Source organism: Sphaerodactylus townsendi, linkage group LG04 (genome assembly GCF_021028975.2).
Source record: "Sphaerodactylus townsendi isolate TG3544 linkage group LG04, MPM_Stown_v2.3, whole genome shotgun sequence".
In the NCBI taxonomy this organism is placed as follows: domain Eukaryota; kingdom Metazoa; phylum Chordata; class Lepidosauria; order Squamata; family Sphaerodactylidae; genus Sphaerodactylus; species Sphaerodactylus townsendi.
This window is the reverse complement of record NC_059428.1, coordinates 42,037,629-42,049,932: the sequence shown is the minus strand read 5'-3', so window position 1 is coordinate 42,049,932 and position 12,304 is coordinate 42,037,629. Positions and strand designations below refer to the sequence as shown.

The window sequence follows — 12,304 nt, the reverse complement described above, 5'->3', positions numbered from 1 at the left end:
ATTGACATGTTTGTTCCAGCTAACACTTCCTGGTTACACATTCCACCACCCGCCCTGCACAACTGACTGGGGCAGGGGAAAAGGTGTAGCTATAATTCTCCATGAGATCCTCCAGCATCAACTATCGCTTGAATTGATGGTATGCTCCTTACATTACAAAGAGTAGATTAGTCATTCTTGTTGTTTACTGGCCATGTAGTTGCCCAGTGGACATCCTCTCAGTAGACTGAGGTACTGTTGGAGACACCTAGACTGATGGCTCTAGGGGATTTCAACATTCATGCTGCTGATACCTCATTGACACCAGCCTAGAATTTTATACCTTTGATTGCCTTATCTCTCAAATTGTGACTGGTGCAATGCTAGAAAGAGTTCATATCCGGGACTTATCCTTTTGTACTCAGCCTTTCAAGGAAGGTTTAATTTCAGAGCAGGAGGTTCACCCTGAACCATGGTTAACCAGTACCTACTTAAACCCAAGGTGAATGTGGTTCCAACATCCTACATGAGAGAGGGCCTTGTTAAAATGGTCTGGCCAGGAAGGCTTATGAATCCTAGTGGATTCTTGAACACTATGGGGGATTTTAGGATCCCAAATGTGTTCTATTGAGCCTACAGTGGAAATTTCTGCTGTTGTCCCCAGTGCTGCCGTGACTCTCCACCCTCCCCCACTATTGCCAACAATGCTGGCAGGGTCATGGCAGCTCTCAATTTTGCTGCTAGTCAGGCCACAGGTCCCCCCCCCCCTCCACTGCCAATGCCATGGTGGTTCCTACCCATGCCCCTGATTATTACCAACACCACCAGCAGAAGCAGCATGGCTCCCGGCTTCACTGCTAGAACACTTTCACCCACATTGCCATAGTCATCGTTGGGGCCAACACAGCTCCTAGGCATCCCCCTATCACTGCCACAGGTGACTGGAGAAGGCACATGACTGCCTGTATATGTGAAGACAACCCTCTTATTTTTGGGGAAAATTAATCCCCCCAATATATGTTGTTTTATGATTTCAGGGTTTCCCCCCCTAGAGACGGGGGGGGGGGGGGTGTCAGTCAAGTTTCCAAGAAAATGTCAGTGTGGCCCTAATTCATAGATTTAGATATCCTCAAAAGGGGCCTAACCTCACTGTTAAATATATAGATGATAGAAAATACTAACTATAGTGTATATAAATGTCTCGGTTCTTAACTGTTTACAATTTACAAAGCTAAACAGTATTAGACGTTAAAGGTAGTATGAGAGAATATGTAACCAATTTTCAGGAAAGTAAGACGCGAACACCAGTACAGAAGTTGGTTCCATGTGCTGGGACAGAACAACAAAGGTAAGGCAATTTCTAAATATTATACAAAAACATTAAGTGCTTACCTGTAAATTCTTTTCCTCTGTCTCTCCGCACCCCACCCAGTAACAGTGTACTCTGCTATGCTACCCTAGGGTTCATAAAACTGCTACAAGGGCATGATGCGGAGGCAGGGAAAGCACTGGTGAAATTGCATATTCCTCCTCAAAGGAATACAACCTTGGGTTTACAAGAAACCACCATAAGATCCAACCCAGTGGCTTTGGACCACTGGCTTCAATGATAAGGAGCCAACAAGATCAGACGCAACACATTTTTTGAAGTCTTGAACTTTCACAAGTATTTGAACAACTTCAATTATAAAAGAAATAACGTGTACATTTCTAATGTTTGTAACAAAGCCTTTAAAGAAATTATGTTACAGGGTTGTTGTTGTTTTTAACTTCAGACAAAAAAAATTCACATACAAATACAAGAATTTAAAAAAAAACTTATACAGAGAAGCCTATAAGGTCACGGTTCTTTTAAAATGCAAAAAGACAAACAAAACTTAGATGAAGTTTTGTTCCACCAGCTACCCTCCAATTTAACACAATGGGTTGACTTAAAAGATAGCAGGTAAACTGAAATAAGTTTGTGATATCTAGACTTGCAAGATCCAATTTTGCCACCCCAGGTTACTAGCTAATTCAGGCGCACACTATCACATAATTTTAGAAGTGCTTGTTTTTTCTAGACCTGTCAGTAGTGACTGCTGACACAACCAAAAATAATTCAGTCCTCCTTAAACAAGTAGTTTATGTTTGCAGACAAGATCAGGACTAAATAGGAGTGATATTACAATCTCCATTGTAAAACTAATAAGAAAAGATAGCCTACCACTGATCCAGCCGAACTAGATATGATCAGCCACAGATAAAAATGAAAAGTTAATTAATACTAAATAGTAATTTCTGGAATTAAACTGGAGTAAAAGGTTGTCCTTCAGTGTGATAGTGTCAATTAAAAATAAAATACTTTAAAGGTCTAAAGTAGAATTTTAAGCCATATAAATATGACCATGTTGTTAAATCAACAATTGGTTATTCATTTACTTAAGCATGTAGCTTCTATTCTCCTTAACGGACTGCTAAAAATACTGAAACCCAACTAAGATAACATGATAAAATAGGAAGTCACACTTTTGGTAATGTCTTTTTATGTTGATAATCATTGCAATAATTTGTCTTGAACTGACAAAGAAACACTAACAAGCACTGGTCAAAACTCATGATTAAGAGGACACCAAAATTACTGATTAATCTTTGCTGGAAATCTTCATTATGCACACATAAGACCCATTTCTAACGGTAAAACAGGCCACAAAGATTACACAAGTTTCAAAACAAGATTATAAAGCTAAACTACCACAGCCAGAAGTCCGAGTTTGGTGGAGGTTTAACTAAACGACTATAGTCTAACTTTCAGGTTTGTATGTGATCTAGAATGACAAACAGCCTGACAAGACTTGGTCTACAGCATGGTATTCCCCTTCTATGTAGCCTGAGGGAAACAAGCATGTCACTCATTACAGAGGAGGAGTTGGAAATCTCAGTGAAGCAGCATTCAACTTAAACAAATTCAAGAGACAGCAACCTTTTATCTGTCTTCACATAAGAATAGTTGTAAAAGAAAAATCTTAAAAAGGTACCACTTCCAATGTCTTTATTTTCCATAACCTTGTGAAATTAATCGCATGGAGCTACAAAATTAGCAAATGCTTTGAAATCTGTATACAAAACATAAATTACCTCTACTTTTAAACTCAGTTTTTTGTGCACCACTAGAAACTTTAAAAGTGGTACCCAAAATAGCCTTATACCGCTCTAAAAAAAGGAAACTGTTCCTTTATGTTACACCCTCCCATTCCCCCAACACCCAAATCACAATACACAACTTATTCATCTTGTTCGCGAACATTTCCAAGGTGACTTTTCATGTTCCGTTCCCATAGCTTCTGGTGGTCAGAAAATCCATGCTTGCCTTTGTTGAAAGAATTTGGTCCTGCTGAAGTTGGTGTATCCCTATGACAAAGAACAAAAGCAACAGGATAATTTTTTTAACGCTCCTATTCATGATTTACAGGCTTAGGTACACAGGGTATTCGTAGGTTGTCAACAACCACCAAAAAGTATATTTAAAAGTTTATTACAAACAGTGGCAAATACCCAATACTTCTAGAAAATGTGATACTATCTCTCCACGGTTAAACACAATCTCCAAAAGAAGTGTAAACTGTCTTTGATATCTCTATGAAATATCAGCCTTATTGCAACATAGATAATACAATAGGCAAATACATGGTAGCAATGTAATTTTTTTTGAAAAACCCACTGAATTTGGATAAACTATCTGGCAATCAGCAATAAAAGAAACATCATATAGAAGTGCGCTGGGAAATTGTAACATTCAGCCGACACACTCTGCACAGTTTGTTTCAGATGAGACCTAATGAATCATGAGCAAATCTTTCCCACCTCTCATTCCTTCCTCAGCCCCTTGGAAAGTCACTCCTGAGATTCCAAGGGCTGTGGGAACACTGGGGGATGTTGTTGCAAGAAACCAGCCAAAATGTACTTCAGCTCACACAAGTGGAGGAGAAAAGAGAGATTAGATTAAACCCTACAAATATACGGTCATTCTCCCTCCAAAATGAAGTCACGTATCAAAATTAGCCTTCAAAAAAAGTTATGATTCAATTAGCTTTTAATACATTGTACTAAAAATGTATCAGAAAGCAAAGGATGTACTAAGAAAAAACAAGGGAAAACGCCAAAGAACAGTAAGATGCCACGCAGGATTCCAATATTAAAACTATTTTGTCTTTCAGGTAGAAAACTGTTACAGCTTTTATTTGGCAAATCCAAATCTATAAAACCCACTAATTTTTCACCTTCCATATACTCCTAAATCACCCACATATTGAACATCTATTTTCCTATTTTTTACATAGTGCTACTTTACCTTCCAATATTCTTCATTCGCATTTTTGCTTCTGGAGGCATCTCTTCAGGTTCACTCTACGGGGAAAAATGAATGTAAGCCAGTCACAAATTTGATTTTTGTGTAGTCAAGTTGCTAAGAGTCAGTGTGGTATAGAGGCCAGACACAGGCTAGGTCATGAAAGTCTGCACATCTCACTACATTAAAATGTAATCAGTTAAGCTCCAACAGGGACATGTCTACATTTTTCAACTATGTAGTTCTAAGGGATTGTCAGAAACTAAAGGGAGGTCCTCTTAGCTAAAAGAATGATCCTGTTTCTGGAAAAGAGCCTAGCAGATATCACTTGCAAGCAGTAGTAATTTCTCAAGCATCTGGATCTGAAGACACAGCTGGTACTGTTATGAACAGTCAAAGAAGAACAAGTACCTCACTTCCATCATACCCATTCTGATCAATATATTACTTGGTACTTTCAACCATGCAGTTTAAAATCTAGATAAATGCTGTTTGATCTAGAACTCCAAAGAGCTGAAATATTCAATAAATATTGGAAATACCTATTGGAAAGAACGTTTTAAGAAAGTATAACCTACTTTTCCCAACTCAGCAGACATTGCTTTACTATGCTAGTGAAACTCAAGACTAAACTAGGTGTGACAAATAAAGGAGAGGCTGATCTGTGTCCCCTAGTTCACAATCAAAATGTAAGAGTGCCCCTTTCCACCTCACTTAGAGCACTTTTCTTCCAATGCAGCTTGCTTCTAATAGGCCCCTTCCGCACACGCAAAATAACGCGTTTTCAAACCACTTTCACAACTATTTGCAAGTGGATTTTGCTATTCCGCACAGCTTCAAAGAGCACTGAAAGCAGTTTGAAAGTGCATTATTTTGCATGTGCAGAATGAGCCATAGAGAAGCTGAGCTGAGAGAAAAATGCTTCAAAGCAAAAAATAGTATAGGGAGCTTATGTGATCTTCATTTTGTAGAAAATGGACTCACTATTGCAGTGTGAGAGAACCAGTGGACATGAGATAGCATGGATCCCCCCTTAATTTCTAGATGGTTTTAGAACAAAGAACACATGAAAATGGCATTAATTATGCTACCAAATTAATTTTCATCTGGGTCCACAATACTGTAAGAATTAAATTAAGTTAGCTTTTAAATTTTTATTTTCCTTTTTCCTCCTCTAAAACACCACCAGCCCCTCCATTTTAGAAGATTAGCTTACAATTTCCCTGAAATCCTGACAAAAAGGGGCCAACAACCATTTTCATGTTTATTTGAATCATTAAGCCAACTGTTCTATGTTCCAAAGAAAGGACATTATAGTTGTATGTTAGCCCTGTGGTTGGATCCAAATGTTTCCTCTGTGAGAAGAAGAGTACCCATTCACAGATGGGGAGAATAACTTCTGGCAATTCCCTCCTCCCAATATAGACCCCCCACACCACACCCCATTTTGTTCTTGGGATCCCCAACACCTCCCTCCTCAAAGCAACATTTTATAAAAGACAGTGGCTTGCATCCGTAGAACTCAATTTCATAATTAAATGTTTTGATTTAATCCTAATAATGAATGTGGGTGTCCCATGCTCCTCAAACACAAAGCTACTACCCATATTGCCAATATCAGATTAATCCCACCCCCATTCTACAAATTCTACAACTGTCACACTTCTTGAACCCTAGGTCAAATGGGCAACTCTGATGTTTTACCGAGAAAGAGTATTATTCTATTTACAAAAGAAGCTGAAAATACTAAACAATTACTACACTACCTTTAAATAGGTCATTAAGAAAAAGGACTAGACAGGTATTCTGTAGTCCTTCAATATACCATGAAACGCTAATTGGAGAGTTAATCTTAGAATTATTCTAAGACCTCAAGAGGACATTTACACCTCTGGTGATTTAGAAGAATCTTGGGCCAGTTCCCGAGTAGCAATGTATCAACAGTACATTTATGAAACTCCCATTTCTCAGAACATAATTCTAATCAAAAACATCAAAAATTGTTTTTCTCCATTCAGTGAGGAGATATTTACTTACATCATCATCTTCATTGAAGACTGCTGCTACAGAAAGAGTTTTTGGAGCAAGGGATGGAGTAGGCTCTTTAGGTTTCTAAAAAGCAGCAAAGGCTACAATTATTTCAGCACCAGAATGTAAACCTAGCCCATTAACTTAAAGCACACTGCTGCTCCTATATTATAGAATTTCAGATTGATAAAGAAATAAACCTGGTAGATTTATCACCTTAGTAAATGCCATCAAGATCTAAACCACTATAAAGCCCCAGATACAAAGATTGCTGTTGAAAATCAGGTTTTCCCTGCTTCAAAGCAATCAACTCTGAAGCTAAGGCCGTTTCCGCACGGGCATTAAATGGCAACCTGGAGACGGTAAAAACGCTGTCTCCAGGCCGCCATTCGCACGGGGGGGGGGGGGGCAGCTGCAACGCAGCCGCGCCGCCCGCCCAGCCTGAAGCCGGCGTTTCCCCAGAGCGCTGCAGGCAGCTCTTTTGAGCTGCCGTGAAGCCGCTGCCGAGCGAATGGCAGCTGCGCTTCATCGGCGCCCCCCCACCTCGCCGACTGAACCTTCGGGTTTGAGCCTCTGGCCGGTGCCTGGGGACTACGCTTACCCTGCCCGCGCCGCTGGAGCAGGTGCGCCAGGAAACCAGAGGGCGATGTCCCCAGGCCTCGGGCGACGCCGGAGGCCCGAGACATGCGAATTGCCGACGGCGCCCGGCGCTTCAGCGCTCGGCTGCCCGGCTTAGCCTTCGGCTCAGGACCGCCCATGCGGACGTCCCAGCGTCGCCGGTCGAGGCGCCGAACGCCAACCCGGCCATTTCCGCCTTCGTGCGGAAACGGCCTTAGAGAAGTCAAAAGCAACTTTTAATACGGCATGGCCAACTTTCAAGGAAAAAAGTCAATTCAACTCATCTAAGAACAAGGCCCTAATATAAGCCTAAGCAACTCTTTGGATGCAGGCCAATAAATTCTTGAACATTATCTGCATCTTAAGTATTAAGAATAAATAAATAATTTGCCTCTTTTACAAAGGCAGCATAGGACTACACTCTTATTCTGAAGAGGTTAGGCAGTTTCTTGTTTGGATGCTGCCTAGATTTTTCTGGGTAAAAGGGGCTCAGGTAATTTTCATCAATTCCTCTTTCCTCAACAGCCCAAAACATACCATAACATGCTGTTCCTGGGGGACAAAGAATCCCCCAGGGATAGCTTAGAAAGAGGACAGCTTAGAAAGAGAACAGATTTCTGGCAGGGGGAACTGCTCTCCCTTCATGTATCCACGGACATCTAGGTGGATACTACTTGTTATACTATTTTATAATCCCTTAAATCACAGCAAGGGAGTATGTGGGGGGAGGGGCTATTTCAGTGTTTCAAGTGAATTTTATGCCCACTAACAACTTCCAGAAATTATTCTCCCTTAGACCTTTGTGACAGTAAATTACTATAAATACTTGTAGGCTAAAATTTAAATAAGGTATCTTAACTAACTTCCTTTTTAGCAACAAGACTACATTTTTATTCATAAAACAGCCTACAGCTTACATTTGCTCCAAGTTTGATGGATATTGCAGGTGCCTTCTTTGCAATCTGTGTGCCTATGGCAAACCCAAACTTGGACATTTTGGCAGGTGCAGGCTTTGTGGTGAAGTCTTCATTTTCTTCATCAGCTGCCCTCTTCTCCACGCTGCGACTCGAACTTTCCCCTCCATTACTGGAAGAAACAGTCTTAGTTTTCACAGGTTTTTCTGCCTCTTCTTCAGGTCCTGGTGAAGTCGAAACAACTTACCAAGATGAGCTATTTTTACTGAGTGGACTGATGGGAGCAGCAACCTCATAAAGCACTGTTATGAAGAGGAGACTTTTGCACTTACAGTGTCAGCGCCTCCACAACTGTTTATACAGAGCACACTGTAAGAATATAGACATACAGTGAAAGAAGCTCCAATCATATAACTAATGCAGTACATAAAATATTCAATTGTACATAAAACTACTGAAACTAAGCATCCTGGAGCCCTATGGCACCTCTACAGTGACTGCAAAGACCAAATCTAGAGAAAACTACTCAATTAGACACCCAAAGTCCACCTCCAAACAATCCCCATTTGTACCAGCACTTGTCTATCCCAGACTGAAGATCCCTCAGATAGTTAAAGATCAGTAGCTTAAATTGGTGGCTGCAGCACTATTGCCTCATAAAAGCTTATGCAACAATAAAGTAGTTAGCTTTGAAGGTGCTGCAGGATTCTCCATCTCTATTCTATCTAGTCCAGCTACTCTTCTGAAATGTTTTTTTCAGAAGCTTAGCATAGGAAACAAGAAGTTGTCTGCATTTGTACAGAAGCCATTTTGTGTGCTCAAAGAGTGAAGCATGGATTCTAAAAATATCAGAAAAGCATTTCAGAAGACATGTTTTATCATGGTTTTTGGGGGGAAGGGCAAGACAAAGCAGGGGCCCTTCACAGTTTTGCAATCATGATTAATGTGGAGTTTTACAAGAGGCTATTCAATTTACAGAATTGTTTAGTACAGAAGAAATAACTAAAAACAAAAATGGAATCACATTCAAATTTTCTTTGGGTAAGCATAATTTACATGGTCCTTTGGATTGAGATCACTGCATTTTTGTTAGGAGATGACTGTATTTATTACATATGGCCAACAGAAGATTTGCTGGACTGCCAAGCTTGAACCCTAATGGCTGCCAGAACTAGCGGCCAAGTAGTTTTTAGTCTTGCCCTTTCAAACACAAGACATTAGAAGTAAGCCAACATTGGAAGTTTTCATTTAGTGGAACTAATCAAACAGCAGCAATCAACTGAGGTATTTGAATATTCAGATGGCTATATGATTAGAAAACTTAACTCTGTCAGCAGAAAAAGATGTACTAAATCTAAACAGTTCTTTTAAAATTATTTATTTGATTGATACACAAGTTCATGGAAGTACAAAAGCAGGTCACTAAACACTGTAGTGTGCCAATGTTCTTACTTTCATCATGTGTTGGTCTAACCAGATGACAGGAGGAATTCACTTATTTATTTAGATTTACAGCCTGTCCAATCCTAATGGATCAAAGTGGATAACAGAAGTGCCAAAAAAAAAATCCTGTGAGTTTCAGGGCAAAATCAGAAATGACAAGCAAGTCTTAGAAAGCTTCCAAATGCTGCTTTGGTCTGGATTTTGGAGAGACTGCAATGAGATGGAGTTTGGAGGCACAAGTCAACAATAGTGCACATCTTTGTTAAGACACACTTAGAGGGTGGATTTCTCAGCTGCCATCATAGATCATAACGGGAAATTAGGCAGAAGATAGACTCTAAGTATTCTGTGGCCAAACCACTGAGGGCTTTGGAGGGTATAGCCAGCCCAATTAAGCATTTTTTTAAATTAACAAAGCTGTCTCATTGGTACTGGCAACTAAAAATGCTCCAAGGGAACCAAACAATTTCTCAAAAACTCTTGTCTATGCAGATTCTCCCTTTAATTTCATTTGAAATATTTCCATGTTGCCTTTGTACCTGATCAGGGTCCCGAAAGTGACAAACAAAAAATATTTGAACAATTAAAAAGTATATGTAGAGTCAAAAATCACGTAATGATTAAAAAAGAAACAACATCAAAACAAAGGAGGGAGGTCAAAGAATTTCTAAAAAAAATAGATCTGTTCTGTTAACATAGAAACCAAGATCCACTAAATTAAGGTAATTCGGAGTCGGAAAAGTATCTTTGGTGATTTGCAAGTGTCGTTTTTGGGGAAAGTTCCTATTTATTTTCATTTTATTTTTCCTTTCCCATTTTACAGCAAAAGGTATGGGATGAAGTTTAATTAGCTGCTTGTATCTGCTGCAGAAGCTGCAACTTCATCACAAGGAAACAGCTTGGAAACTGTTTTTCTACAAAGTTTATTTTATGGCTTATGGCTACCAAGTTAAAAGACATTTTATATGAATAGAGGCCACATATTTGTGAGGTCATCTAACAGAAGAAACAAGTTCTGGTGTTAGTCCTAACAAACCCAAACTCAAATGGGGAAGGAGAGGGTGGAATGATGATCATGGTCAAAAGCAACCACAGTCACATTTTCTCTGTATGGTTTTTGGGGGATCCCCTGGGATTAAAAATCACTATTCCTTCCCTTTTTAAAATCCCTGTACAACTGAGCTTTGAAATCTGCACTTTCTAAGGTCCCATACAGACAAGCTAATATCACCAGACCTTTGTTTCCATCTTTTTGTGCCCCTCTGCCAACCTTTAGAAATGCCATCCCAACCTCTTTTGAGAAAACCTTGGATCATCAACTAATGACGGATGACAGGACTCCAAGTGTATGAAGTACACATATGTGTTTATGCTAACAATGTACCATTGTGAAACCTGAAAATAAGTACATTAACACTTTTATTTGGAGTAGACTGAAAATCCTGGATAGCCTAGGCTAGCCTGAACTAATCAAATCTCAGAAGTTAAGAAGGGTCAATCAAGCCTTAAAAACTCACCAGGGGTTACCCTAAGTCAGATGTGACTGGGGGGTAGGGAATTCTAGCAAAGTTACCACTTGCTGTGAGTGTGTTCAGGTAAATATTTGTTGGAACAGTTTTGTGCAATATTTTAGAATTTAAGTAATTTTCTACTTATTTACCCAATTAGCCTTCATCCCCAATCAGCAGTACATCCACAGTACTGTAAGATTAATATCTATTTCACTGACAAGTGAGATCCAGTTCCTATTGGTAGCACACATCTGACAAAGTAGACTCTAGGCTAGTGAGCCTCCAGCTCACATCACAGTCAATTTATTCTTAAGCTTCCCTTTGGAGTTGACCAAACAGATATTCAGAATAAAGAAAGTCATTGTTATATTATACTTGTTCAAGTATTTAGTCATATATTACTATTTTATGTTCATGGGAGATAGCATCTTCAGTCCAGCTGGTCCCCTGACAACGGACAAAAATTTGATCATGGTCAAAAAATGCATGTTAATTACATGAACCAGCTCACGGGTAGTGTAGAACCATTTTAATGCTTTTAATGTTTATATTTTTATACTATTTTTATATTATTGTATTTATTATATGTTTACATAGAAGCCGCCTCGAGTCCCCTTGGGAGATTGGCGGGGTTGAAATGTAATATATAAATAAATTTATGTGTGTCAACGTTCTGACGTTTTCGTATTTCAGCACTGCGGTATCGCAGGCGAAAATGGTAACTGCAATCTCGCCATTGTCACAGAGCGTTATATTTGCAGGCAGGGGATAGTCATTTTACCCACTTAACCCCACCCTCAAAGTGAAAGAAATTAAAACATCTTCCGGTTATTAGTTTCTGACCCTGCACCCTAAGCAGCCGGCATCAGTCAGGTAGGGGGCTATGGCGAGCCAGCAGAAAGCCGCGGGACTTCCCGCTCGAGGCTTTGGGCCGCGACAAGTCCATCCGAAGCACCAGATGGCGGGGCTGTTTCTGCTGAGGCGCCACGCCAATTACAGGCCGATACAAGGCCGTAGAAAACCCGCCAGCACCAAGGCCCTTGAGGGCTGCGAAGGACGTCTGGCGTCCCTCCGCCCCCCCCCCTTTGCCTCCGCCACCCCTTGACCCGCGAGTCCTCTAAACTGGGTTCTAGTCTTCCCCACAAGCACCCCTCGAGCCCCTCATGCAGGGAAGGGGGGGGGGAGGCATAGTGACGCAGTGTGTTCACCTCCATCAAGTTGCGGTCGCTTCGGCTTCTCATCGTCCCCCTTGCCGTCCGCCATTTTCCCCCGCCGCCTCCACCTTGCTTGTGAGTCTCGCGCATGCGCCTTGCAGTCACTCAGGCGTCTCAGCAAAAAAAGCGGGGCGGGGAGGATTTGTTTTCATGGCGTCTCTTATACGTCTATAACCTGCGCGTTCAGAGTAATCTGGCTCCTGGGATGTGCGTAAATTCCGGTGGTTTTATTATGTTAAGTAGCAGTCGCAGAGCCGATGTGTAGGCTGT

At 40.6% G+C, this 12,304-nt stretch overlaps 1 protein-coding gene across 2 annotated transcripts; it reads right to left on the bottom strand.

Annotated features, from left to right (window-relative positions):
• Positions 1–2,995: 2,995 nt before the first annotated feature.
• On the bottom strand, positions 2,996–12,168 carry LOC125431062 (PEST proteolytic signal containing nuclear protein). Of its 2 annotated transcripts, XM_048493608.1 has the most exons (6): positions 12,029–12,130; positions 8,114–8,168; positions 7,870–8,038; positions 6,344–6,418; positions 4,310–4,365; positions 2,996–3,369 (listed from the first exon to the last, which is right to left on the bottom strand). In XM_048493608.1, the coding sequence occupies exons 1-6, from the start codon at positions 12,081–12,083 to the stop codon at positions 3,243–3,245; spliced, it is 537 nt and encodes a 178-aa protein (XP_048349565.1). In that variant the 5' UTR covers positions 12,084–12,130; the 3' UTR covers positions 2,996–3,242. The 2 variants fall into 2 exon arrangements, with proteins under 2 accessions (XP_048349565.1, XP_048349567.1); XM_048493610.1 differs by lacking the exon at positions 8,114–8,168 and having other exon boundaries at positions 7,870–8,090; positions 12,029–12,168.
• Between the last annotated feature and the right edge of the window lie 136 nt (positions 12,169–12,304).

Bases quoted from the DNA above. Each gene is read 5' to 3' on its own strand.
- LOC125431062 (XM_048493608.1), bottom strand. From the start codon at position 12,083: ATGGCGGACGGCAAGGGGGACGATGAGAAGCCGAAGCGACCGCAACTT. The intron at 8,169-12,028 runs GTGAACACACTG...TCTTCATAACAG, and splicing joins GCGACCGCAACTTGATGGAG to TGCTTTATGAGGTTGCTGCT. The intron at 4,366-6,343 runs GTAAGTAAATAT...TTTTCCCCGTAG, and splicing joins TCTTCAATGAAGATGATGAT to AGTGAACCTGAAGAGATGCC.